This window comes from Nerophis ophidion, linkage group LG04, assembly GCF_033978795.1.
Source record: "Nerophis ophidion isolate RoL-2023_Sa linkage group LG04, RoL_Noph_v1.0, whole genome shotgun sequence".
Taxonomy (NCBI): domain Eukaryota; kingdom Metazoa; phylum Chordata; class Actinopteri; order Syngnathiformes; family Syngnathidae; genus Nerophis; species Nerophis ophidion.
Genome location: NC_084614.1, coordinates 48,952,707 through 48,979,640, shown reverse-complemented (window position 1 = coordinate 48,979,640; position 26,934 = coordinate 48,952,707). Strand labels below are relative to the sequence as shown.

Sequence of the window (26,934 nt, the reverse complement as noted above, 5' to 3'; positions counted from 1 at the left end):
CTCAGCATCAAGGGTTGGAATTAGGGGTTAAATCACCAAAAATGATTCCTGGCTGCTGCTGCTCACTGCTCCCCTCACCTCCCAGGGGGTGAACAAGGGGATGGGTCAAATGCAGAGGACAAATTTCACCACACCAAGTGTGTGTGTGACAATCATTGGTACTTTAACTTAATGTAGCAGGTACTTTAGCTAGTATAGTATAGTATAAATAAATTACACTTATTATCATTATTAACAATAATACTGCTAACATTAACAATATTAAATAATCACATGTATGTAGAAAATAACAAACACGACAGTACACAGTGTTGTCACTATGACAGGTGTAACCGCACTCCAGCGTTAGTGTTCATTCATTGTCTTTTCAGTAGCATAAAAATTGCATATGGCCTTAAAATACCACAATACTCAGTCACCATATTTAAGTGCCCAAAATAAAGACTCAACATAAATATAAATTCAATCGTATCAGAGACATTGGAGGAAACGGGATTAAAACCCGATGCTAACCGCCCATAGAAAATACATGGGTACGGCTAGTAGCTACTCTTAGCAAACAAATTCACTTACCAACTGGGCGTAATATCTCAACATCGACACACTCTTTTGTCGCAACTCGGCCCTGATGGTTGGCACCTATAAGTTTACAATTAGTTGTAAAATGTTGGAAGGTTGTTTTTACGATATGCAGGCAAACGACAACTTTAAAACATACATGCTTCGGCCTAGCCGAGTAGTGCCAGAATGATCTCTGGGATCACTAGCGCCCTCTACCACCAGGAGGCCGGAGAACAGGAGCCTCACATTGTACGTGTTTCGCAGCAGTTTTATGATTGCCCAGCACAAGAAATACGTTACACACATACAGTTGTTGACAAAATACACTGTACATTATATACCTCAACTAACTAAACTATGGAAATGTATAATATAATTCATATAGCAATACGGTCTCACTGCACAGCAGACAGCAGTTAGCCGAGTCATTGCGCAATCCACGGGAGGCTCAGCTGGCTGGGACTCACCGCAAGTAATTCTCAGTATTTGAACCGCACGTCACTGCTGGATACAAATAACAATATATATATATATTTTTTTTTTCTTTTTACATTTTTTTCTTGATGCCACCCCTTACTACACGTCACAGGGTGTAGTTGGAAAGTCAATGAAACACATGACGAGGTGAGGAGCAGTAAGGGCCATTATTGTTTACTGATGGTTGTGATGGCCCCAAATCATCAGCGTTACACTGCTGCATTTTCCCAGTGGCGAGATATCGAAGCATTGTGATGACCTTTAGTTCTGCTGTGAAAGCTCTGCTGCGTGTTGTTGCTGATGAGATGATGCTCCTTATTAAATCTGTGACAAAAATAATACCTACTCTGTCTAAACGATACCGTTTGATCAGCTGCTCGTCATCAAACAAAACCAGGACATCCTTCCGCTGTCTGAACATTCACGCACGTCTCTCTCGCCTCAGTGCCATCCCCCGCTGGCAACTCCTAACCACTTAGGACACCTCTGAAGTTCTCTTAAAGGGGAACATTATCACAATTTTAGAAGGGTTAAAAACAATAAAAATCAGTTCCCAGTGGCTCATTTTATTTTTCGAAGTTTTTTTCAAAATTTTACCCGTCCCGGAATATCCCTAAAAAAAGCTTTAAAGTGCCTGATTTTCGCTATCTGCGAAGCCACTGTCCATTTCCCTGTGACGTCACATAGCGATGCCAATACAAACAACTGGTGGATAGCACAGCAAGATATAGCGACATTAACTCGGATTCAGACTCGGATTTCAGCGGCTCAAGCGATTCAACAGATTACGCATGTATTGAAACAGATGGTTGGAGTCTGGAGGCAGAAATTTAAAATTGCAATTTAGTAAACTAGAAAGGCCGTATTGGCACGTGTTGCAATGTTCTGATTTCATCATTGATATATAAACTATCAGACTGCTTCGTCGATAGTAGGGGGTTTCAGTAGGCCTTTAAATTTGAGAGTAGGACTACACTTCGCAAATTTGCAGGACTTAAGTGTAAAATGGCACTCTAAGACGCTTGATAAATACGGCCCCTGATCTCAAGAGAGCGATTCACACCAGACATCTCAAGGATATTGCTGCCCTGAAACAGTTTTGTGAAGAGGAATGGTCCAAAATTCCTCCTGACCGTTGTGCAGGTCTGATATGCAACTACAGGAAATGTTTGGTTGAGGTTATTGCAGCCAAAAGAGGGTCAAACTGTTATTAAATACAAGGGTTCACATACAATACTTTTTCCACCCTGCACTGTGAATGTTTACATGTTGTGTTCAATAAAAAGATGAGAACCTATATTTTTTGTGCGGTAATAGCTTAAGCCAGAGATATCCAAAGTGCGGCCCGGGGGCCATTTGCGGCCTGCATCTAATCGTTTACCAGCCCGCCACACATTCTGCAGGAATTGCAAAATTGATATTATTGCAAAAATTAAAAAAAACATTTAAAAAAAGTGGAATGAGGTAAAATCTAATGAGAAAAAGTGGCAATGTTGACACAAAGCTGCCATGCAGGCAGTTTTGATTTCCTTTTGTCTTTATTTTCTTTTATTTCCATTGCTCTAAAAAAAAAAAAGGACAAAAAACTTATGTTATAATGAATTATTACTTAAAATGTTTTATGTGGAAAAAATATTGCATATGTTGTGTGTTTTTTTGACAAAAGAGCATAAAACAAACAAAATAATAGTTCAAACTTAAAATCGACAGATATATCGGAAGTTGATCTTAAAATTTAAGTGTTAAAAGTAAAAAAAACAATAATAAAAATGTATCACTTTATGAGTCGGGAACCTTTCGGATCTCAAATATATTTAGTAGAATTGAATTTAACTTTTCACTGTGATTACTCAAAAATATATAAAATCAATGGTGCCCTGCATTATTGATCTTTGAGGGCTTTAATTGCTCAATAAAGGAACTCCCTGAAGGAATCAATAAAGTACTATCCATCTAAATTACTTTAAAAACAAAGTTGTCTTTGACAGAAAAGGCATAAAACCTTATTTGTTTTACTTTATATCAACCTCAAGTTGATATAGAGATTTACTGTAAGCATTTAATACAAAATAATAATAATAATTTGACTTATTTTTAACATTTTGGTGACTGAGACCCTCTATTCTCCCCAGGAGCCCTAAGGATTAAAAAAAAAAATCCAAATGTTTTGTTATGGTTTGAAAATTAAAAATATCAAAATGGCCCCCGCATACTTACATTTTTCTGTGTGCAGCCCTCTGTGGAAAAAGTTTGGACACCCCTGGCTTAAGCAGACTGTGTTTGTTTATTGTTGTGACTTTGATGAAGAGCAGAAGACATTTTATCACCAAGTTATGCAGAAATCCAAGTAATCCCAAAGGGTCCACATTATTTTCCTTGCAGCTATAATGCAATGAATGATGGACCATCAAATAAATTGGTGAGTGTGTGTGTGTGTGTGAGTATATATTTAGAAAAATAAATAAATAATTGTAATACTTTTAAAATTATTAAAATAACAATTATTTCTAATTTATTCAAATATTAGGGATCCATAAAATGTTGGGTTATTTGAAAATGATGGAACAAAGTTTTACAAACACTTGTGAAAGTCATTAACATTTGAAACCAGGCAGTCACGTGTATGTTCGTCTTCAAGGTAATGTAGTGTGTGTGTGACAGAGGTTACTCTGGATGCAGAATACTGATCTGATAGCTTCTTACGACAAGGATTTCGGTCAGACAGTAGGGCACAAAGAGGCTTTCAGGCACTCTTTAAATATTGGAGTTGGACAAGTCGGGTGTGTGTATTTGTTCTAAGGGGAACACATACAAAAAATGATTAGGATACATTTAGGCAATATAATATGCAATAATATACGTATAATGTTATATATAACATAAAATACTCTACATTATCTTGTAAAACAAATTTGCATGGCCTATTAATACAGTTAATTAGAAAGGAATGGAGAATAATCAGTTCATTTAGACAGTGCTCTAAACATGGTCTCTGTCGCCCTTTAGTGGTAGGATAGGGTAACTACCGTGCAACTGGAAATATGTCGCCATTAAAAAAGGCAAACGTTGAGATGGCGAGTTATATCCTCATGAAAAAACATTGTTGCAAACAAACACTCAGTTAGGGCTACATTTACACAGTATAGGCATTTTAATATTCATAACAGCGCTGTTTTCGCCGTATACTTACATTTAAATCAGAAACGCCACAGTGCTGTTTACCCACGCAGAGCACCACAAACAGGAAATTACGTCCTAGGCTCAATCGCCAAAATAAGAGCACAGGTAACAAAACATCTTAAAACTGCGTCAGAATAAAACGCTACTACAGCTTCTTCTTCCTGGTTGGATGTGAATATTTTTAACTTGCTATTATAACCACCCTGCTGTTATTTGTACTATTAAGTAAATGGTTTATACTTGTATAGTGGCCTTCAAGGTACTCATAGCGCTTTGACTGTTTCCACATTCACCCATTCACACACATTGATGGCGGGAGTTGCCATGCAAGGCCCTAACCACGACCCATCAGGAGCAAGGGTGAAGTGTCTTGCTCAGGGACAAAATGGATGTGACTAGGATGGCGGAAGCTGGGGCTTGAACGGCAGAAGTGTGGCTACATACCTTGTAATGGTCACTGTCCTAAATGGAACCCTCAGTGTCACTAGAATCCACTTTGAAACCCAAAGTAGAACATCCATCCATCTATTTTCTACCACTTATTCCCTTTGTGGTCGCGGGGGGGGCGCTGGTGCCTATCTCAGCTACAATCAGGCGGGGTACACCCTGCACAAGTCGCCCCCTCATCGCACCCAGAGTAAAACAGTCTTCAATCAAACAGAGGTCACCGTGCAGGGAGAGTCGCTGGAAGTGAAGTCATCTGTCTTCAGGTATAAGTCAAAACAGGCCAAATCGATGCAAAACAAAATTATGCCAAAGTCAAATTTTTGTCATTTTCTAAAGCTTGGCACTCCTGTAACATTTAAGCCAGTGGTTCTCAACCTTTTTTCAGTGATGTACCCCTTGTGAACATTTTTTTTAATTCAAGTACCCCCTAATCAAGGCAAAGCATGTTTGGTTGAAAAAAAAGAGATAAAGAAGTAAAATACAGCACTATGTCATCAGTTTCTGATTTATTAAATTGCATAACAGTGCAAAATATTGCTCATTTGTAGTGGTCTTTTTTTAACTATTTGGAAAAATATATATAAAAATAACTAAAAACTTGTGGAAAAATAAACAAGTATTCAATTATAAATAAAGATTTCTACACATAAAACCAATCAACTTAAAGTGCCTTCTTTGGGGATTGTAATAGAGATCCATCTGGATTCATGAACTTAATTCAAAACATTTCTTCACAAAAAAATAATTCTTTAACATCAATATTTATGGAACATGTCCACAAAAAAATCTAGCTGTCAACACTGAATATTGCATTTCTTTTCACAGTTTATGAACTTACATTCATATTTTGTTGAAGTATTATTCAATAAAGGGCTTCACGGTGGCAGAGGGTTAGTGCGTCTGCCTCACAATACGAAGGCCCTGCAGTCTTGGGTTCAATCCCAGGCTCGGGCTCTTTCTGTGTGGAGTTTGCATGTTCTCCCCGTGAATGCGTGGGTTCCCTCCGGGTACTCTGGCTTCCTCCCACCTCCAAAGACATGCACCTAGGGATAGGTTGATTGGCAACACTGAATTGGCCTTAATGTGTGAATGTGAGTGTGAATGTTGTCTATCTGTGTTGGCCCTGTGATGAGGTGGCGACTTGTCCAGGGTGTACCCCGCCTTACGCCTGATGTAGCTGAGATAGGCGCCAGCGATCCCAAAAGGGAATAAGCGGTAATAAATGGATGGATGGATAATTCAATAAATATATTTATAAAGGATTTCTTAATTTTTGCTATTTTACAATAAATATACTTATAAAGGACTTTTTTATTCCTGCTATTTTTAGAATATTAAAAAAAAAATCTCACATACCCCTTGGCATACCTTCAAGTACCCCAGGGGTACGCGTACCCCCATTTGAGAACCACTGATTTAGGCCATGTCCACACAAACACGGATTGTTTCAAAAACACATATTTGGGGTTAAAAGAATCTCCATCCACAGAAGTGTAGTTTCAAAACTGTCTGTCTACACACTAACACCTGCTGTCATGCACATTTGGTCCAATCAGAAAGCCTGTAAAAGCAACCACAGCTGACTTGGTGGCATTACACCTCTGTTATTATGTTTATGTAGATGTACTAGACCTACAATGACATTTACAATATATTTACTGCACTTACAAAGCAGAGTCCTGGGAATATTAAGAACACTCATGGAAGGTAATCAGCAACATGGTGGTATATTTCATGTGCAGTGAAATCAGCTCACACTAAGAATGAGCCAAGGAAACCCAAATGTTGAAGTGCCTAAAGCGCATGTACATGGGGTGCAAAATTCTTGAGAATTTATAACGGCCAGGATTTGAACTCACGACCTACCGATCATCAAGGCGGACACTAACCACAAGGCCACTGAGCAGGTCTCCATTTGTAAACCCAGAGTTTTGTAACTCTTCACCTTGGCCATTGTTGAAAAAAAGTCTGTGTTTTTAAGGATACACGTATGCATTTACGTGTGGACAAGAGGTCTAAACATGGAGATAGGTAAGCATTTTTTTAATCATCCATGTTCGTGTGGCCGTGGACTGCTTTTTTTGCGGCTTTGTAAGTCCCGTGTCACGTGACTTCAAACCAGACCGGTTCAAAGACAGGATCGATTGCTTCAGTCTTAATTTACTGGAAGTAGATCTTGAGTGTTAAAGTAACAAATATTTCTGCACTGAATTACAAAACATCCATCCGTCCATCCATCCATCCATCTTCTTCCGCTTATCCGAGGTCGGGTCGCGGGGTCAACAGCCTAAGCAGGGAAGCCCAGACTTCCCTCTCCCCAGCCACTTCGTCCAGCTCTTCCCGGGGGATCCCGAGGCGTTCCCAGGCCAGCCGGGAGACATAGTCTTCCCAACGTGTCCTGGGTCTTCCCTGTGGCCTCCTACCAGTTGGATGTGCCCTAAACACCTCCCTTGGGAGGCGTTTGGGTGGCATCCTGACCAGATGCCCAAACCACCTCATCTGGCTCCTCTCGATGTGAAGGAGCAGCGGCTCTACTTTGAGTTCCTCCCGGATGGCAGAGTTTCTCACCCTATCTCTAAGGGAGAGCCCCGCCACACGGCGGAGGAAACTCATTTCGGCCGCTTGTACCCGTGATCTTATCCTTTCGGTCATGACCCAAAGCTCAGGACCATAGGTGAGGATGGGAACGTAGATCGACCGGTAAATTGAGAGCTTTGCCTTCCGGCTCAGCTCTTTCTTCACCACAACGGATCGGTACAACGTCCGCATTACTGAAGACGCCGCACCGATCCGCCTGTCGATCTCACGATCCACTCTTCCCTCACTCGTGAACAAGACTCCTAGGTACTTGAACTCCTCCACTTGGGGAAGGGTCTCCTCCCCAACCCGGAGATGGCATTCCACCCTTTTCCGGGCGAGAACCATGGACTCGGACTTGGAGGTGCTGATTCTCATTCCGGTCGCTTCACACTCGGCTGCGAACCGATCCAGCGAGAGCTGAAGATCCCGGTCAGATGGAGCCATCAGGACCACATCGTCTGCAAAAAGCAGAGACCTAATCCCGCGGTCACCAAACCGGAACCCCTCAACGCCTTGACAGCGCCTAGAAATTCTGTCCATAAAAGTTATGAACAGAATCAGTGACAAAGGACAGCCTTGGCGGAGTCCAACCCTCACTTGAAATGTGTTGGACTTACTGCCGGCAATGCGGACCAAGCTCTGGCACTGATCGTACAGGGAGCGGACCGCCACAATAAGACAGTCCGATACCCCATACTCTCTGAGCACTCCCCACAGGACTTCCCGAGGGACACGGTCGAATGCCTACTCCAAGTCCACAAAGCACATGTAGACTGGTTGGGTAAACTCCCATGCACCCTCAAGAACCCTGCCGAGAGTATAGAGCTGGTCCACAGTTCCATGACCAGGACAAAAACCACACTGTTCCTCCTGAATCCGAGGTTCGACTATCCGGCGTAGCCTCCTCTCCAGTACACCTGAATAAACCTTACCGGGAAGGCTGAGGAGTGTGATCCCACGATAGTTGGAACACACCCTCCGGTCCCCCTTCTTAAAGAGAAGAACCACCACCCCGGTCTGCCAATCCAGAGGTACTGCCCCCGATGTCCACGCGATGCTGCAGAGTCTTGTCAACCAAGACAGCCCCACAGCATCCAGAGCCTTAAGGAACTCCGGGCGGGTCTCGTCCACCCCTGGGGCCTTGCCACCGAGGAGCTTTTTAACTACCTCAGCGACATCAGCCCCAGAAATAGGAGAGTCCACCACAGAATCCCCCAGGCACTGCTTCCTCATAGGAAGACGTGTTGGTGGGATTGAGGAGGTCTTCGAAGTATTCCTTCCACGTATCCACAACATCCGCAGTTGAGGTCAGCAGAACACCATCCGCACCATACACGGTGTTGATAGTGCACTGCTTCCCCTTCCTGAGGCGGCGGACAGTGGTCCAGAATCGCTTCGAAGCCGTCCGGAAGTCGTTTTCCATGGCTTCCCCGAACTCCTCCCATGTCCGAGTTTTTGTCTCCGCGACCGCTGAAGCTGCACACCGCTTGGCCTGTCGGTACCTGTCCACTGCCTCCGGAGTCCTATGAGCCAAAAGGACCCGATAGGACTCCTTCTTCAGCTTGACGGCATCCCTCACCGCTGGTGTCCACCGAGGGGTTTTAGGATTGCCGCCCCGACAGGCACCAACTACCTTGCGGCCACAGCTCCGATCAGCCGCCTCGACAATAGAGGTGCGGAACATGGTCCACTCGGACTCAATGTCCAGCACCTCCTTCGTGACATATTCAAAGTTCTTCCGGAGGTGGGAATTGAAACTTTCTCTGACAGGAGACTCTGCCAGACGTTCCCAGCAGACCCTCACAATGCGTTTGGGCCTCCCAGGTCTGTCCGGCATCCTCCCCCACCATCGCAGCCAACTCACCACCAGGTGGTGATCGGTAGAAAGCTCCGCCCCTCTCTTCACCCGAGTGTCCAAAACATAAGGCCGCAAATCCGATGACACAACTACAAAGTCGATCATGGTACTGCGGCCTAGGGTGTCCTGGTGCCAAGTGCACATATGGACACCCTTATGTTTGAACATGGTGTTTGTTATGGACAAACTGTGACGAGCACAAAAGTCCAATAACAAAACAACACTCGGGTTCAAATCCGGGCGGCCATTCTTCCCAATCACGCCTCTCCAGGTTTCACTGTCGTTGCCAACGTGAGCGTTGAAGTCTCCCAGTAGGACAAGGGAATCACCCCGGGGGGCACTTTCCAGTACTCGCTCGAGTGTTCCCAAAAAGGGTGGGTACTCTGAACTGCTGCTTGGTGCGTAAGCACAAACAACAGTCAGGACCCGTCCCCCCCACCCGAAGGCGGAGGGAGGTTACCCTTTCGTCCACCGGGTTGAACTCCAACGTGCAGGCTTTGAGCCAGGGGGCAACAAGAATTGCCAACCCAGCCCGTCGCCTCTCACTGCCGGCAACGCCAGAGTGGAAGAGGGTCCAATCCCTCTCAAGAGAAGTGGTTCCAGAACCCTTTCTGTGCGTCGAAGTGAGTCCGACTATATCCAGCCGGAACTTCTCGACTTCCCGCACTAGCTCAGGCTCTTTCCCCCCCAGTGAGGTGACGTTACACGTCCCAAGAGCTAGCTTCTGTAGCCGAGGATCGGACCGCCAAGTGCCCTGCCTTCGGCTCCCGCCCAGCTCACATTGCACCCGACCTCTATGGCCCCTGCTATGGGTGGTGAGCCCATTGGAGGGGTGACCCACGTTGCCTCTTCGGGCTGTGCCCGGCCGGACCCCATGGGAACAGGCCCGGCCAACAGGCGCTCACCATCGTGCCCCACCTCCGGGCCTGGCTCCAGAAGGGGCCCCGGTGACCCGCGTCCGGGCGAGGGAAATCTGGGTCCATGCTTTTTCTTCTTCATAAAGGTCTTCGAGCTGCTCTTTGTCTGATCCCTCACCTAGAACCTGTTTGCCTTGGGAGACCCTACCAGGGGGCATAAAGCCCCCGGACAACATAGCTCCTTGGATCATTGGGACATGCAAACTCCTCTACCACGATAAGGTGGCAACTCAGAGAGGAGTTACAAAACACTGTATTTTAATAGACTAAATGTTCAAACACCGCATAATTTGATGTAAAAACATTTAGTTAACAAGATTCAAAGGCAAAAAAAAAATGTACATCCAGAAAAAGCTATTGTAATGAAGACACACATGAACCTCCATAAACTGGGGCAATTAATAGTACTACTGCCTATTCGTAATAACAAGTAATGTGTGTTGCTTTGCAGACTTTTGTCAGCTGAAGTTGGATCCAATCTCAGCCTACAAAGAGCTTTACATCTCGGAGCACAGCAGAAAAGTCATCCGCACCAGAGACCTGCAGCCCTATGGGGATAACCCAGAGAGGTTTGACAGCTTTGCTCAGGTTCTGTGTCGGGAGGCTCTGTCTGGAGGTCGCTTCTACTGGGAGATCGAGTGGAGCGGGGAGTTCTCCATCGGTGTGGCCTACAGGAGTATCAGCCGCAAGGGCAAGGGCTCCCTGTGTCTGCTGGGCTACAACGACAGGTCCTGGAGCCTCCTGTGCTCCGACTCGGGTTACTCGGCCTGGCACAACAGGGTGGACAAGGCTGTGAGTGGCCCCCACTCCCCGAGAATAGGCGTGTACTTGGACCACACTGCAGGCGTGTTGGCCTTTTACAGCATTGGCAGCGGGGTCATGACCCTGCTGCACAGGTTTGACACCACCTTCACAGAGCCACTGTATCCGGGCTTTGGCGTCGGAACCTCTGTCAAAATCTGCAACGTCAAATGAACTCTTATATTTCTAAGAAGATGTTCACTTCTTTGCTTTTGGAATATATATTTTTATAACTTTTAAACAAGTTACATTGTTTGCTATTTTCCAACGTGATGATCAAACAATGGATTATCACTATTATGACTCACGCACGAATTTAATGTTAAAGCAAATATATCATTCCCGATATTGGCCTTTTTCACACTTTCATCTAACAAATATTTCATTGTATGCATGTTTGTTTACACATAAGTCACTGAGTTATGCAAGATAGTTTTTAGAATCGGAGTAAATTAGAATGTTTTTCCCATTTATGTCCCAGGAATTTGAATATTCATGCGACATTTGTTGGCTGAGGACATGCATTACAAATACTGTATATACGTAAGCAATGTTGCCACACCTATGTATGACATTACACAATATTTATGGAAATTTGATTAATGCGTTGCAATTATTTGTCCTGAAGTCAAGAATATTCTTTGTCCTTTCACTTTGTTTTGTTTACTTAGAATGTCAAGAGGTTGTATAGCTGTAAAATATGAGGAACATGGATGATAACAGCAGTTTCTACGTAATAGACATAATTTTATTGTTGCAGAAATAATTACAATTAAGTTCAGACATCATAACCAATAATTCCTCCTTTGCCGATGCATTCTCCAATGTAAAACCACATCAGCACTTCAGTGGCCACCAGCCCATTCCGTAGAGCGTCCTGCAAGGGGAAAAAAAAATTAAAAAATGTTTTTTTTACCCCCCCAGATGAAACAAGTATGAAATCAAGAAGAGTGTTTTAGTGTAGTGAGCTAACATGATTCACAGTCTTTAGTGCGTTTCACACTAAAATTGGCCCGAGTGTGTGAATGCTTGTGTATCTGGGGTTTTTCTGCGATCAGGTGGTAACTTATCCAGTGTGTAGCCTGCCTTCTGGCCAAGTGCAGCTAGCATAAAATCCAGCCCCCCACGATACCAAAAAGAAACAAGGGGTAGAAAATGGATGGATTTAAAAATGTTTATCTTCTTCAGTTTTAATTGGTAAAGGTTTTAAGAGTATTTTTTTATTTATTTGGAAGGTTCTAAGTGACCTACACCTCTCGAGGAGACTGAGGTGCTTCAAGGTGTTTGGGTTACTACTGTGTACTTTTTATGAAACTGCGGTGGCTTCTGCAGTGTTCCAAGTAGGGCTGCAACGATTTACTACATTGCCAACAATTATATTTTTGTCACCGACAATTACATCTGTCGACAATAGTCGAGGCGTCATCGTTCGTGTTTTTCCATGCAGAAGTGGTTCAGCACCGCCACTCGCAAAAACATTGCTAGTGATAACATTATTCTTGTTAAAAACATGAATACCTTGCTCATTTTGCAAGATGGACCTTGTTTTTTATGGCAGTACATCTGTGACACGCGAGCATTTAAAGCAGAGGCATGATGGCGGACATCAAGAGAGCGGAAACAGTCTCAGCCTCAGTAAGCTTATTAACTTATGCCTTGCTAGCAACAACTGTGAGCCAAAATTGTGTGGAAAAAAAGATTTAGCAATAATTTTAGTCAAAGTCAGCCTGCTAAACTTTGTCTACATCAATTCTAGTACTTTTTAAAGCAGCGTCAATTTGCAATGCCATAAAAAAGGCTTTGTCTTGTGGCGTTTGCTTTGTTAGGACTTTCTCGACCATTGTAGATATCCGCAATTTTTGTTATAACACCAACAACAGGAAAATAAGCAGTCTCTCAATTCAGCGGCTGCATCCTTCGCAGTGCATTATTGTAGGGTGTTGATGTCATTTCGATGTGCAATGGCCGCCCCAATTCCAAAACCTCAAGTGTCCTTCGAATCCGGCCGACAAATGTGTCCTTTTCTTCCATCAGCAACAAATGTGCATGCCGTGTACACTTAGCACTGTTTCATATCCCAATATCCTTTGCGCACTCAACTCTGAAAATTATTTTCACCATGCGTAGCAGAAAGAGTGACTTTAAAATGTAAGTATATCTTTATTTATTTGTTTAAAATACCTAAAACCAGACATGTCAGGCTGAGGTGACAGTAGTGATGTACATGTGTGTTAAAATAGGGGACCTCAACTATCATAATTTAGAGCGACCTGTGTGCTCTTTGCTCCTGTCTTTACACCTAGGCATCCCATATCTGGCCACTGCAGACTAATTTGTGCCCGGAGCTTTTTTCAACCTTTAGAAGTAAAGCTCCACATCTTTTGATTTGCTTTTTTAGACTGCAAGAGGTTGACTTAAATTATGTCCTATTAATGTCTGGCCGGAATACTGAAGTGTTGTAAATATGTGCATCAATGTACCAATATTAGATTTTGCTGTTTTTTTTGTACAATTGAATGTTTATTGAAAATGTTTACATCTATAAATAATTAATATGATGTTGTGTTTAACTTTTGTTTTTTCTGCAGAACAACCAAGGAGGACATGAACTTGGACAAGTCAATTTAAAGGACAACAGACAAAAAGAAATGACACAAAACACGTACATACCAGTTTGGACAATTTAAAAACAAAGTATTTATATAACCTAGGGCTGGACGATATGGACGAACAAGTATATCTCGATATATTTTTACTAGAACTCGATATATTTTCCGGTGAAAGTATACATATAAAGATATTCATTTTTTAGCAAGATTCACTGAAATTGAAGTGAATAACAACTGTACTGTCAACAGTCAGTGGCACTTTTATTAACCCAGTTAGTCAAAATGAGTATTAACAGCACAGAAAAGAAACCGTATAAGTAGCACAGAATTACATAATAAAACAGAAAAATATTATTTCTATGTAAAATAAATAACATAGCTGTGCAAATAATCCAAAATGTATCAAACTCAGATAAACAATACATTTGTAGGCAGGCACTTGTTAATTCACAGTCGACAATGTAATGGACTGTCACATTAGTACGGTTCTGGTCAGCGCCAAATAAGTGACTTTAATTAATTGTGCGGCTATGATCTTCCTCACTTCGGCATAAAGTTTTGGCAGCATTTCTCGTGCAAAATATGCCCGTCTTGACAACTCGAGAACAGTTTTGATCTAGGCTTACATGGTATTCAATTAAAAAATGAATGTTTTATCGTATACTTGTCCAAATGTGGCCAAGTAGACGCATTGTGGGTTTCCTGGATGTCGTCTACATCACTAAAATAAAAATCTAAAGAATAGAATGCCTCCGCCATCTTCCACTAGTTTTTAATATATAAATCGCCTTCTTAAATATTCCTTCTTCTCTTTTACAACTCTCTCGTCATCATTTGGGATGTCTGTTGGGACGGCGTGGCGCTGTTGGGAGAGTGGCCGCGCTAGCAACTTGAGGGTTCCTGGTTCGATCCCCACCTTCTACCAACCTAGTCACGTCCGTTGTGTCCTTGAGCAAGACACTTCACCCTTGCTCCTGATGGATCGTGGTTAGTGCCTTGCATGGCAGCTCCCGCCATCAGCGTGTGAGTGTGTGTAAATAGGTGAATGTGGAAATAAGTGTCAAAGCACTTCCTGGTTCGATGACCCGCCCTATCTTGCCTTTGATTGGTCTGTCCCTAATGTTCTGCCTAATCTCAACCAATCGTGACTCATAATAAACAACCAACCAATCATGGAAAAACAAGGAACAAAACAAAACAGCGGTGTTTGGTCAATTTATCATGAAATAACTTATATCAATATTACGATAGTTTAAAAATATATCGATATATCTTACAAACTTGATTATTCGCCCAGTTCTAATATAACCTAAAAAAATTATTAAACACGTGCTGAAACTGCAGTTGTGATTAACTTCCTGTGTATTCATTGCAAATAATTATATGATGATAATAATAATAATAATAATAATATCTAATACTATCCTATCCCAATTCATATCCCACGCAATATTTATTATTACTGGCTATTTTGCAATCAATTTAACTAGATTAGAAAACTACCTCAACTGTGAATCATTTTAATAAAGTAACTGCTAAATAGGATTATGTGATGTTGCTGTATGGATACACTGTGAGGACTCTTTCTGGGAAACCCTCTGGATCGTCAGCATGTTTTTAAAAAGGTCCATGTCCCACTACAACAATCATTCACAAGCCTAAAAATAATTCCAACATAACAAATAAGTTAGAAGAAAGACCTTTTAAATGCTTGTCAACACGTGACAACCATCTCCCACGATCGGTCAACTCTAACCGCCGGAAAATCCGACACCAGTGGTGCAGTTAGCTCTGAGCCGCTTCCACTAAAATATGGTGAAGGACCAAGAGAACACAAAAAACAATTTGAAATTATATTCTTAACTTCCCATTGTTCAACCCTGCGCAACTGAGCAGCAAATATGTGGCGTAAATGTAAGGAGTGGGACAACTGACAACGGCATGGGCCGGGTTTTTGGAAGGATGCTGGTGCCGATTTGAGACACAGCTAAAGATTTCACATTTAAAATCTTTTATTATTACAAGTGCTAAACTTCATATAAAGTCTGCCGTTTTTAAAACTATTGTTTTAATTTCACTAGTTATTTAATGGATTGATTACCTTTTAAAACTATTTTAGACCGATACTCTTTGAAAGGCAAACTTGCTGAGCACCAGTGTTGTCCCGATACCAATATATTGGTACCAGTTACCAAGATGTATTTCGATACTTTTCTAAATAAAGGGGACCAATAAAAATTGCATTTTTGACTTTATTTTGACAAAAATGTTTAGGTTTAAATTAAACATGTTTCTTATTGCAAGTCCATCCTTAAATAAAATAAAAACAAAACAACTTTTCTTTTAGTAATAAGGAAGCAAACAAAGGCTCTTAATTTAGCTGCTGACATATGCAGTAAAATATTGTGTAATTTCCGATCTATTACAATGTCAAAATTATTAAGGACAATTGGTAGAAAATGTGTTATTAATCTACTTTTTCTGTTGTACTGTTAAAATCTGCTTATTTTCTCTTTTAACATGTTCTATCTACACTTCTGTTAAAATGTAATAATCACTTATTCTGATGTTTGATACTTTACATTAGTTTTGGGCGATACCACGAATTTGGGTATCGATCTGATACCAAGTAGTTACAGGATCATACATTGGTCATAATTTAGGTCTTTATGTGTATACGGACGTATTTCCTGAGTTTATGAACATAAAATATATTTTTTTAAAAACAAAAGATTTTGTGATGCTAAAAAATATTGATGTAATTATAGTAGCATCAACTAGATACGCTATTGAACGTGGTATCGTTGCAGTGGATGTCAAGTGTTGATCCACCCATGCCATTTGTTTAAATGCATGAACTACGGTAAGCTACGGTGTGTAGTAAAGCATGTTTAGCTATTCCTCGTCCGGCAGGGATTATACTTGTAAGAAACGTTCTTTATTTGTCCCTATGGAGGCGAGGATTAGCTATTTAGAAGTAGCTAAAACACAGCCGATTGCGGATGGACTTTAGCCGCTAGCAAACTAGTCATGTCTTAAAGCAGTGGTTCTCAACCTTTTTTCAGTAATGTACCCCCTGTGAAAATGTTTTTTAATTCAAGTACCCTCTAATCAGAGCAAATCTTTTTGGGTTGAAAAAAAGAGATAAAAAAGTAAAATACAGCACTAGGTCATCAGTTTCTGATTTATTAAATTGTATAACAGTGCAAAATATTGCTCATTGGTAGTGGTCTTTCTTGAACTATTTGGAAAAAAAGATATAAAAATAAAAACTTTTTGAAAAATAAACAAGTGATTCAATTATAAATAAAGATTTCCACACATAGAAGTAATCATCAACTTAAAGTGCCCTCTTTGGGGATTTTAATAGAGATCCATCTGGATTCATGAACTTAATTCTAAATATTTCTCCACAAAAAAAGAAATCTTTAACATTAATATTTATGGAACATGTCCACAAAAATCTGTCTGTCAACACTGAATATTCCATTGTTGCATTTTTTTTTCCACAGTTTGTGAACTAACATTCATATTTTGTTGAAGTATTATTCAATAAATATATTTATAAAGGATTTTTGAATTGTTGCTATTTTTAGAATATTTAAAAAAAATCTCATACCCCTTGGCATACCTTCATGGGGGGTACGTGTACCCCCATTTGAGAACCACTGTCTTAAAGCACCTCTTCCTGCGGGCGTTTAAGTGTTATAACTTCACCTTTATCGTCAGTTTTTAAAGGGGAACATTATCACCAAACCTATGCAAGCGTCAATATATACCTTGATGTTGCAGAAAAAAGACCATGTATTTTTTTAACCGATTTCCGAACTCTAAATGGGTGAATTTTGGCAAATTAAACGCCTTTCTGTTCATTGGTTTTTAGCGATGACGCCAGAACGTGACGTCACCGAGGTAACACACCCGCCGTATTCATTTTCACATTACAAACACCGGGTCTCAGCTCTGTTATTTTCCGTTTTTTTGACTATTTTTTGGAACCATGGAGACGACATGCCTTGTCGGTGTGTTGTCGGAGGGTGTAACAACACTAACAGGGAGGGATTCAAGTTGCACCGCTGGCAAGAAATCTGCCGCCAGACCCCCATTGAATGTACCAAAGTGTCTTCACATTTGACCGGCGATGCTAAGACAGACATGTCACAGAGATGTATGGATAACCTGCAGATGCATTTGCAACGATTAAGTCAACGAAATCACAAAGGTGAGTTTTGTTGATGTTGTTGACTTATGTGCTAATCAGACATATTTGGTCACGGCATGACTGCTGGCTAATCGATGCTAACATGCTACGCTAATCGATGCTAACATGCTATTTACGCTAGCTGTATGTACATTTGAAACTAGATACCCACATTTAATGCGAAACAAACACTTACCAATCGAGGGATTTAAGTTGCTCCAGTGTCACAAGATGCGAAAGTCCTGATCGTTTGGGCTGCACATTTTACCGGCGATGCTAGTAAGGCAGCCATGCTATGGGCCACTTCATTAGGTACACCCATGCTATGGCCGAATAGCGTCAATAGCTATTCGCTCAATAGCTTCAATTTCTTCTTCAATTTCGTTTTCGCTATCTGCCTCCATACTCCGACCATCTGTTTCAATACATGCGTAATCTGTTGAATCGCTTAAGCCGCTGAAATCCGAGTCTGAATCCGAGCTAATGTCGCTACATCTTGCTGTGGTAACCGCCATGTTGTTTGTATATGCAGCCCTGTATGACGTCACAGGGAAATGGACAGTGGTTTCAAAGATAGCGAAAATAAGGCACTTTAAAGCTTTATTTAGGGATATTCCGGGACCGGTAAAATTTTGAAAAAAACTTCCAAAAATACAACAAGCCACTGGGAACGGATTTTTATTGTTTTTAACCCTTTTGAAATTGTGATAATGTTCCCCTTTAAGGCAAAATGCGTCCGTTCTTTCTTTTCTGTCAACACACCTTGTCTGCTTGTAAGTACGCAGATTGTACGCTGTCGAACATGTTTGACTACTCGTAAAACCAGCAATGACACGACGTGACGACGACCAGTACTTTTCAGAGGCCGTATAGTACCGAATATGATTCATTAGTATCGCGGTACTATACAAATACCGGTACACTGTACAACCCTACCGAGCACAGATCAATATACTTGTAGTTGAAGAATATAAATCGATATATCGATGAATATACTTGTAGTTGAAGAATATAAATCGATATATCGATGAATCATTACACTTCTGTTAGATGACCACTGCAAGATAAGATGTCGATTGAAACATATTTTCAAAAAAGAAAAAACAACCTTTTCACCTGACATTATCAGTATTTTGGAAGAGTTTAATAAACTCTCCCGTGAAATTCACAGACGTGTATAAAATTGTAGTCCAAGTTTTCGTTACGTAAAATAGATTTATAGATTGTGCTGATATCCAGCCTTTCATACATTTTTAACCACGTGTCCCTCTTGGGCTGTGCGATATATTGAATATACACGATATATTGCGGGTTGGTCTCTGTGCGATGTAGAAAATTACTAAATCGTGATATTCGAGTATACGTTCTCACGCAGTTGCTTTAGCTGCGGGCATTACACTACAGGCGTTTCTCACTCCCTTGTCTTTCCATCTCACAGAGACGTAAAACAAGCGCACCTTGTAACATACGTCACATTCTGTTGCGTGTGCAACGTCATACGCCCTCCCGGAGCAGAGAGGTAGCGGAATGGGTAACGTTAGCTGTGGTGGTAGCAGTGTGGTGCGAGTGGTAATACGAGAGAAAGAAGGTGCGAATCTGGTAACAAATGAAGGAAGAATTAATTCCCAAGAAAAACAGCACGGGGTCCATCGCCTGGCGGCGGTCTGGCTTCAAGCAGCAAGATGTTGAACAGAACGTAATTTCAAGTATGCGGCAAAAGTGTTGTTACAAAATGTAGCACCACTGCTAATTTGTAAAATAATTTCCTCATTTGTAATATCATTTGAAAAGTCACCCAAGAATGAGGAGTGCGTGAAACTCCGCATGTCAACATCTCCAGCCGGTGTCACACCCAACAAAATGCCTAAGCCACCATTTCCACATCAACACCGTATGAAAAAAAATAGTCAACAACAAAAGGAGATCATGTCCGCAGTAACCTCCCACATAGCGAAGGACATATACTTTTTACTGTCCTATAATGCAGTTAATTTTTATTTGACATTTAATGAAATATCTTTAGTGACGTCATGCACAAAAGTGCACTTTATTTGTTATAAACTACTCTAAGGGCGTTCTGTACAAAAAGTGAACTTTAATTTAGTGTTCTTTTGATAGGTCATCTTAGTGACATCATGCACAAAAGTGCACTAATAGCTTGTCTTAAAATGTCTGACTATCTTGCACTTTGTTTTGGAAATTTCATAAATGTTTGTGCCACTGCTTGATACCTGTTTAATAAATACAGTTTTGGTAAATTGACTTAGATGTGATTTCCCTCTCTGCATTAAAAGTTTCAAATGAGCATACATTAATACAGTATGAACATGAATGTTTTAATGTAGACCAATATAATCATCATACTAGTGTGATTATATACATCTAGTGTTAATTCAAGGCTAAGGTAAAATATCGAAATATATATATATAGTGTACATGACATGGCCTGAAAATATTGAGATATTAATAAAAGGCCATATTGCCAGCCCAACTGGAGCCTATCCCATATATCGTCAGAGATTCATTAACATCGATGTAAACATCCATTTAAACGCACCTTCACTGTTGTTTGTCCGAGACGTCCAGACTGGAAGGCCTTGACCAGGTTTGTTGCCCCGTCGATGGCCTTGGGGATCTCGGCTGGGCTGGGTGGAACAAGTTCAACGCGAGCGTAATACCAGAAGCTTGCAAGCCGGGGTTTGGAGTAGGAGACAGCGGCTAAGGGATGATGACAGCATGTTAGCATAACGTGCCTGATACTGTTGTAAGCACAAAACCAATGGCACGCAATTTGCAAAATGCGCAACCGCATTTTGCAAATTTAATGTCAACTCATATCAAATCAAATCAAATGTTTATTGGATTCATCACTATACACTGTACATCCATGACTAAACTACTACCAAGTGCGGATTCAGGCTGGGTGGCCCATTTCAAGTTCCAGGTAACCCTACATTATTATATTTTATAAATAGTAAACCAAGTTGTGGTAGTACTTTAGTCATGGACGCACACTGTATAGTGATGAATCCAATAAACACTTGATTTGACTTGACATTAAATTTGCAAAATGGGGTTGCGCATTTTGCAAATTGCGCGCCATTAGTATTGTGCTTACAACAGGGGTCACCAATACAGTGCCCGCGGGCACCAGGTCGCCCGTACAGACCAGATGAGTCGCCCGCTGGCCTGTTCTAAAAATAGCTCAAATAGCAGCACTTACCAATGAGCTGCCTGTATTTTTTAAATTGTATTTATTTACTAGCAAGCTGGTCTTGCTTTGCTCGACATTTTTTATTCTAAGAGAGACAAAACTCAAATAGAATTTGAAAATCCAAGAAAATATTTTAAAGACTTGGTCTTCACTTGTTTAAATACAGTTGTTATTATTCAACCCCCACACAATTTTGGTGTTTTAGCAAGTTGGAGATTTATTCCGTATTTTGTTTATAGTCATATTAAATAAAGATGTGTCAAATTGACAAATGCAACTTAAATTGTAATACCAATAAAGGACATTTTTCTTAATATCTCATTGACAAAATTATTCACCCCTCTAGTTACATGCATCTTTAGTACTTAGTAAAACACCCTTTGGCAGTAATTACATCCTTCAAATGTGACACATAACCGGACACAAGCTTCTTGCAACAATCTACAGGTTTTTTAGCCCATTCCTCTTTGTCAAAGGCCTCCAGTTTAGGGGTGTAACGGTACACAAAAATTTCGGTTCTCTACGTACCTCGGTTTAGAGGTCACGCTTCGGTTCATTTTCGGTACAGTAAGAAAACAACAAAATATACATTTTTGGGTTATTTAACAAATTTGTAAACAATGGCTTTATCCTTTTAACATTGGGTACACTATAATAATTCTGCCCACGTTAATCCATATTAAACTGCCTCGACTTGTTGCTTAGAATAAATAAAATGACAAAACCTTTCTTCTACATATAAAAGTGCAACATTAAACAGTTTCAAGTCAACTCATCAGGCTTAATTTATTACAGCATTTGGGAAGCCTGTAGTTGACTTTTATTATGTAAATGTCATATTTGTATCAACATGTGATAGCATGGACCCTGCCATTCAAAACTAGGCTGCTACATTACTAATGATTCATGTAACTATAGCTGAAAAAAATATTACAAAAGCAATAGGAGAGACTATTAATCCCTGAAGAACATGGAGTTCAATGAAATAACAGACAAAGGGCTTGGCTGGCCCTAAAACACGCACGCACACGTACGCACACACACACAAACACACGCAGACACACACACACAGCAAAATGAGCTAACTTTACGCGAAAAGCTAACTAGCCTTCACCACAAGCCAGAACTGCGAACGAGCTGAGCTGCAGTTTAAGTTTCTAGAAAGTCAACGGGCTCATAGTGATGTTTAGAAAGTAGTTGACTTGGAAGTGTTTTTTATAATTTGGAGAGTGTACAATGTCCGCTGCTCACCTGCTAAACACATATCTGCTCATCTCGGCCGGAGCACTGACTCCATGCCTTCTGAATACGCACTGCTGATTGGCGGTTACATCGCTCTGAATACGCACTGCTGATTGGCTTTGTAAGTAACCAATCAGATGGTTGTGTGGGCGGGACAATACTGGGTGCTCACTGCTCAGACAAAGGCAGAAAGCAGAGCAGCTTGTGAAGACTCAAACACGTTAGGTACGCCCGCGTGCCGAACCGAAACTCCCGTACCAAAACGGTTCAATAAAAATACACGTACCGTCACACCCCTACTCCAGTTCATTCATATTCTTGGGCTTGCGTGCTGCAACTGCCTTCTTCAAGTCCCACCACAGGTTTTCTATAGGATTTAGGTCTGGCGACTGTGAAGGCCACTCCAGAGTCTTCCAGAACTTCTTCTGCAACCACTCTGATGTTGATTTGGAGGTATGCTTGGGATCGTTGTCCTGCTGGAAGGTCCAACGTGTCCCAGGCCTCAGCTTCGTTACTGACTTCATGACATTTGCAGCTAATATATCCTGGTAGGAAATAGAATTCATAACGCCTTGAACACGCTGGAGATTCCCGGTACCTGAGGCAGAGAAACAGCCCCAGACCATGATTGACCCCCCACCATGCTTAACAGTAGGCAAGGTGTTCTTGTCTTTGTAAGCTTAATTTTTTCTCCTCCAGACATAACGTTGATTCATAGGCCAAAAGAGTTCCACTTTTGTCTCATCACTCCATAGAACAGTTTCCCAAAACCTTTGCAGTTTGTCCAGATGATTTTTGGCATACTGGAGTCTATTTTCTTTGTACCTGGTAGTCAGAAGTGCGCCTGGGAGTTCTGGCATGGAGGCCTTCATCTCGTAGTGCGCGCCTTATTGTTTGGGACGAAACCTGCGTTCCCCCCTCTGTAATGTCCTGTTGTAGTTCCTCAGCTGTTACCCGGGGGGTTTTCACCACTGTACGCTTCAAATACAGGACAGCAGTTGCACACAGCATCCTCTTTCTACCACGCCCAGGTAGTGTTTCCACTGTGTCTTTAGCTTTAAACTTGCGAATTATGCTCCCAACTGTGACTCTTGGAATGTGTAATGTCATTGCTATTTTCTTATATCCATATCTTTTCTTATGAAGATAAATTACCTCCTCTCTTGACTTCTTTGACCACTCCCTGGACTTCACCATGTTGCAAATACACCATTGACCATCTACAAGAAACTGAGCGTCACAGTCTTTTTCAAACAGTTTAATTGTTGCTCGTTATGGTTCTAATCACATCTACAGGTGTTTTCAACACCTGATTGAAAATACCTTATTCAAATTTTGTTCTTAAGAGTTATGATCTTCAAGGGGTTGAATAATTTTGTCAATGAGATATTGAGAGAAATGACACTAATTGGTATGTTACAAAATATAATGTAATTCAAATTGCATTCGTCTATTTAATGCATCTTTATTTGATGTGACTATAAACAAAATACAGAATAAATGTCCAACTTGCTAAAACACCAAAATTGTGTGGGGGTTGAATAATTTTGATCACAACTGTAAATTAATTTATTTTTTTACTTCGCTTCTTATAACTTTCCGAAAGACAATTTGAGAAAAAATACAACCTTAAAAATGATTTTAGGATTTTTAAACACATATACCTTTTTACCTTTTAATTTCCTTCCTCTTCTTTCCTGACAACTTAAATAAATGTTCAAGTAATTTTTTTCTTATTGTAAAGAATAATAAATACATTTTAATTTAATTCTTCATTTTAACTTCTGTTTTTTCGACGAAGTATATTTGTGAAATATTTCTTCAAACTTATGATTAAAATTCTAAAACATTATGGCAAATCTAGAAAATCTGTAGAATCAAATTTAAATCTTATTTCAAAGTCTTTTGAATTTCTTTTAAAAATTTTGTTCTGGAAAATCTAGAAGAAATATTGATTTGTCTTTGTTAGAAATATAGCTTGGTCCAATTTGTTATATATTCTAACAAAGTGCTGATCGGATTTTAGCCTATTTAAAACATGTCATCAAAATTCTAAAATGAATCTTAATCAGAAAAAATTACTAATCATGTTCCATGATTTTTTTTTTTTTTTTTCAAAAAGATTCGAATTAGCAGGTTTTACTCCTCATTTTTTTCGGTTGAATTTTGAGTTTTAAAGAGTCGAAATTGAAGATAAACTATGCTTCAAAATTTAATTTTCAGTTTTTTCGTGTTTTCTCCTCTTTTAAACCGTTCAATTAAGTGTTTTTTTCATCATTTATTCTCTACAAAATACCTTCCGTAATGGGAAAAAAAATGTACGACGGAATGACAGACAGAAATACCTATTTTTATACTTATATTGAGATATATATATATATATATATATATATATATATATATTTAAAGGTAAATTGAGCAAAGTGGCTATTCCTTCGCATTAATCAGTACCCAAGAAGTAGCTCTTGGTTTCAAAAAGGTTGGTGACCCCTGGCTTACCAACAAGCTTGCAAGCCGAGGTTTGGAGTAGGAGACAGCGGCTAAGTGATGTTAGCATAACGCCACGGAAAATAGTAGAGCTATTGTTAACACTGACCTTTCACCCACGGATATCTACATGTATATAAGTTATCATTGACGGTAACCAACCCCTTTAAACAGTACTCTGGATAGATTATGATGTTAAGTCATTCTAATATCTTAGCATAACTATTGACTTAGCCTTAAGCTAGGTCGTGCTAAATCGAGGGACAAAGCGCGTAAATAGCGAGCTATTAATTGGAACAACATTTGTACAAATAACACCCAATAAATGGACTTACCGCTAACCAAAGTTGGTACTTTGGCGACCATTTTCTGCACTGCCTGTGCCATGATGTGACTTTAAAGAGCACGTAGAAGACAGGATCCTACTAACTGACTGAATGTCACCTCCAGCAGAAGGACCTTCAGCTGCCTAAAACAATGCCTGTACAGAAATGGACCAATGCAGCCAGAGCTGCCTGACACAGCGCCTGTACCGAAAAATCTCAATGTCGTACCTCCATCCATCCATTTTCTACCGCTTATTCACTTTCGGGGTCGCGGGGGGCGCTGGCGCCTATCTCAGCTACAATCGGGCGTACAAAAACGATGTTGCTATCAAATCACAAATCACGAGTTAGCTATTTATGTCATCTTGATTCTTATAAACTGATGTCCTTTAGCTACATGTAATTTTGCAAATTGTTGAACTTTTAAGCCACAGCACCTGATTTCTTTCAAGGCTCAATACAGTTTACTATACAAAACTTGATTTAAAAATGTACTTTTCAGGTAATGTCATGTATGTTTGCTCATAGTCTAGTTCTGAGGTCTATAACCATGGGTCTTATCATGATTTACATACTTTTGACTATGGGGTCTAAACCCGTCTATCCATTCTACCGCCTGTCCCTTTCTAGGTCGCAGGAGATGCTGGAGCCTATCTCAGTTTTTGTCAAAAAAAGTCAGGATTTTTTTTCCCAAGTGTCAAAAAGTCTGGATTTTTTTGTAAGTGTCAAAAAATTTGGATTTTTTTTCTCAAAGTCAAAAGGTCTGAAATTTTTTGTCAAAAACTCTGGATTTTTGTCTAAGTGTCAAAAAATCTGGATTTTTTTTTCAGTGTCAAAAATGTTTTTGTCAAAAAATTCAAAATTTTTTGTCAATGTCAAAAATTCTGGATTTTTTCTAAAGGCAAAAATGTAATAAATGTTTTTGTTAAAAAGTCGGGATTTTTTTGTAAGTGTCAAAAAGTCAGGATTTTTCAAAGTGTCAAAAAGTCAGAATTGTTTGTAAGTGTCAAAAAGTCTGGATTTGTTCTAAGTGTCAAAAAGTCAGAATTTTTTTGTCCAAAAAATCTGGATTTTTTTCTAAGTGTCAAAAAATCTGGATTTTTTCAAAAAGTCTGGATTTTTTTCACAGTGTCAAAAGTCAGAATTTCTTTGTAAGTGTCAAAAAGTCTGATATATTTTTGTCAAAAAGTTTTGACATTTTTTGTCACATGTCGGGATTTTTTTATAAGTGTCATTAGGTCGGAATTTTTTTTTGTCAAAAAGTCGGGATTTTTTCTCCGTCGAAAAGTCTGAAATTTTTTTGTCAAAAAGTCGTTAAAACCATCCGTCTTATCATGGTTTACACCCTTTTGACTTTCATAAGTGGAAAGCCATTGTAAATAAAGTCAATCAGAATCAGAATAAGCTTTATTGGCCAAGCATATTCAACACACAGTAATTTGCCTGGGTAGTCTCTGCTCTCTTTGTTCAATGTAAATAATAAATATTAACAAATGACTAAAAATACAAAAGTACTTAAATAACTAAAGTGTGCAAAGCTAAAGAATGAATACAGCAAACAGCAAAAAAAAAAACATGACATGAACATGAGTTGGTACATTCACAGTGGCAGATTAGTTCTAGAGTTATTCCACAGTGCTAATCAGATTAATATCTTGGTGAAAGAAACCAGAGGACAGAAATGTGCAGGTGAAAGAAACTAGGGGACAAAAATGCCTGCTGTCTCTGTGAGACAAAACTGAAATCTAAAAATAACCCCATTGCTAATAGAACGCATTGTACTACAAACCCCATTTCCATATGAGTTGGGAAATTGTGTCTGATGTAAATATAAATGGAATACAATGATTTGCAAATCCTTTTCAACCCATATTCAATTGAATGCACTACAAAGACAAGATATTTGATGTTAAAACTCATAAACTTTGCAAATAATTATTAACTTAGAATGTCATGGCTGCAACACGTGCCAAAGTAGTTGGGAAAGGGCATGTTCACCACTGTGTTACATCACATTTTCTTGTAACCACACTC

General features: G+C 40.1%; 2 protein-coding genes across 6 annotated transcripts in view; one reads left to right on the top strand and one right to left on the bottom strand.

Moving 5' to 3' along the window:
- ftr82 (finTRIM family, member 82) overlaps positions 1 to 11,420 on the top strand; it is a 49,857-nt gene extending 38,437 nt beyond the window's left edge. For 4 of the 5 annotated variants that reach the window (XM_061898231.1, XM_061898230.1, XM_061898229.1 and 1 more), the window contains one exon: positions 10,472 to 11,420. In XM_061898231.1, the coding sequence (XP_061754215.1) occupies positions 10,472 to 10,995 (524 nt within the window). In that variant the 3' untranslated portion in view covers positions 10,996 to 11,420. Of the gene's footprint in view, positions 1 to 3,271; positions 3,442 to 10,471 lie in introns of those variants that run through there. The other variant, XM_061898232.1, reaches the window with a different exon arrangement.
- Positions 11,421 to 11,547: 127 nt separating this feature from the next.
- atp5l (ATP synthase, H+ transporting, mitochondrial F0 complex, subunit g) lies at positions 11,548 to 25,070 on the bottom strand. Its single transcript, XM_061898233.1, has 3 exons — positions 24,910 to 25,070; positions 20,189 to 20,349; positions 11,548 to 11,698 (listed from the first exon to the last, which is right to left on the bottom strand). Exons 1-3 carry the CDS (start codon positions 24,959 to 24,961, stop codon positions 11,600 to 11,602), a joined length of 312 nt encoding a protein of 103 aa, XP_061754217.1. The 5' UTR covers positions 24,962 to 25,070; the 3' UTR covers positions 11,548 to 11,599.
- Between the last annotated feature and the right edge of the window lie 1,864 nt (positions 25,071 to 26,934).

Coding starts and splice junctions, on each gene's coding strand:
- atp5l (XM_061898233.1), bottom strand. CDS start 24,961: ATGGCACAGGCAGTGCAGAAAATGGTCGCCAAAGTACCAACTTTGGTT. Junction 20,350..24,909: donor AGTACCAACTTTGGTTAGCG/GTAAGTCCATTT, acceptor ATCATCCCTTAG/CCGCTGTCTCCTACTCCAAA. Junction 11,699..20,188: donor TCGGACAAACAACAGTGAAG/GTGCGTTTAAAT, acceptor TTCCCCTTGCAG/GACGCTCTACGGAATGGGCT.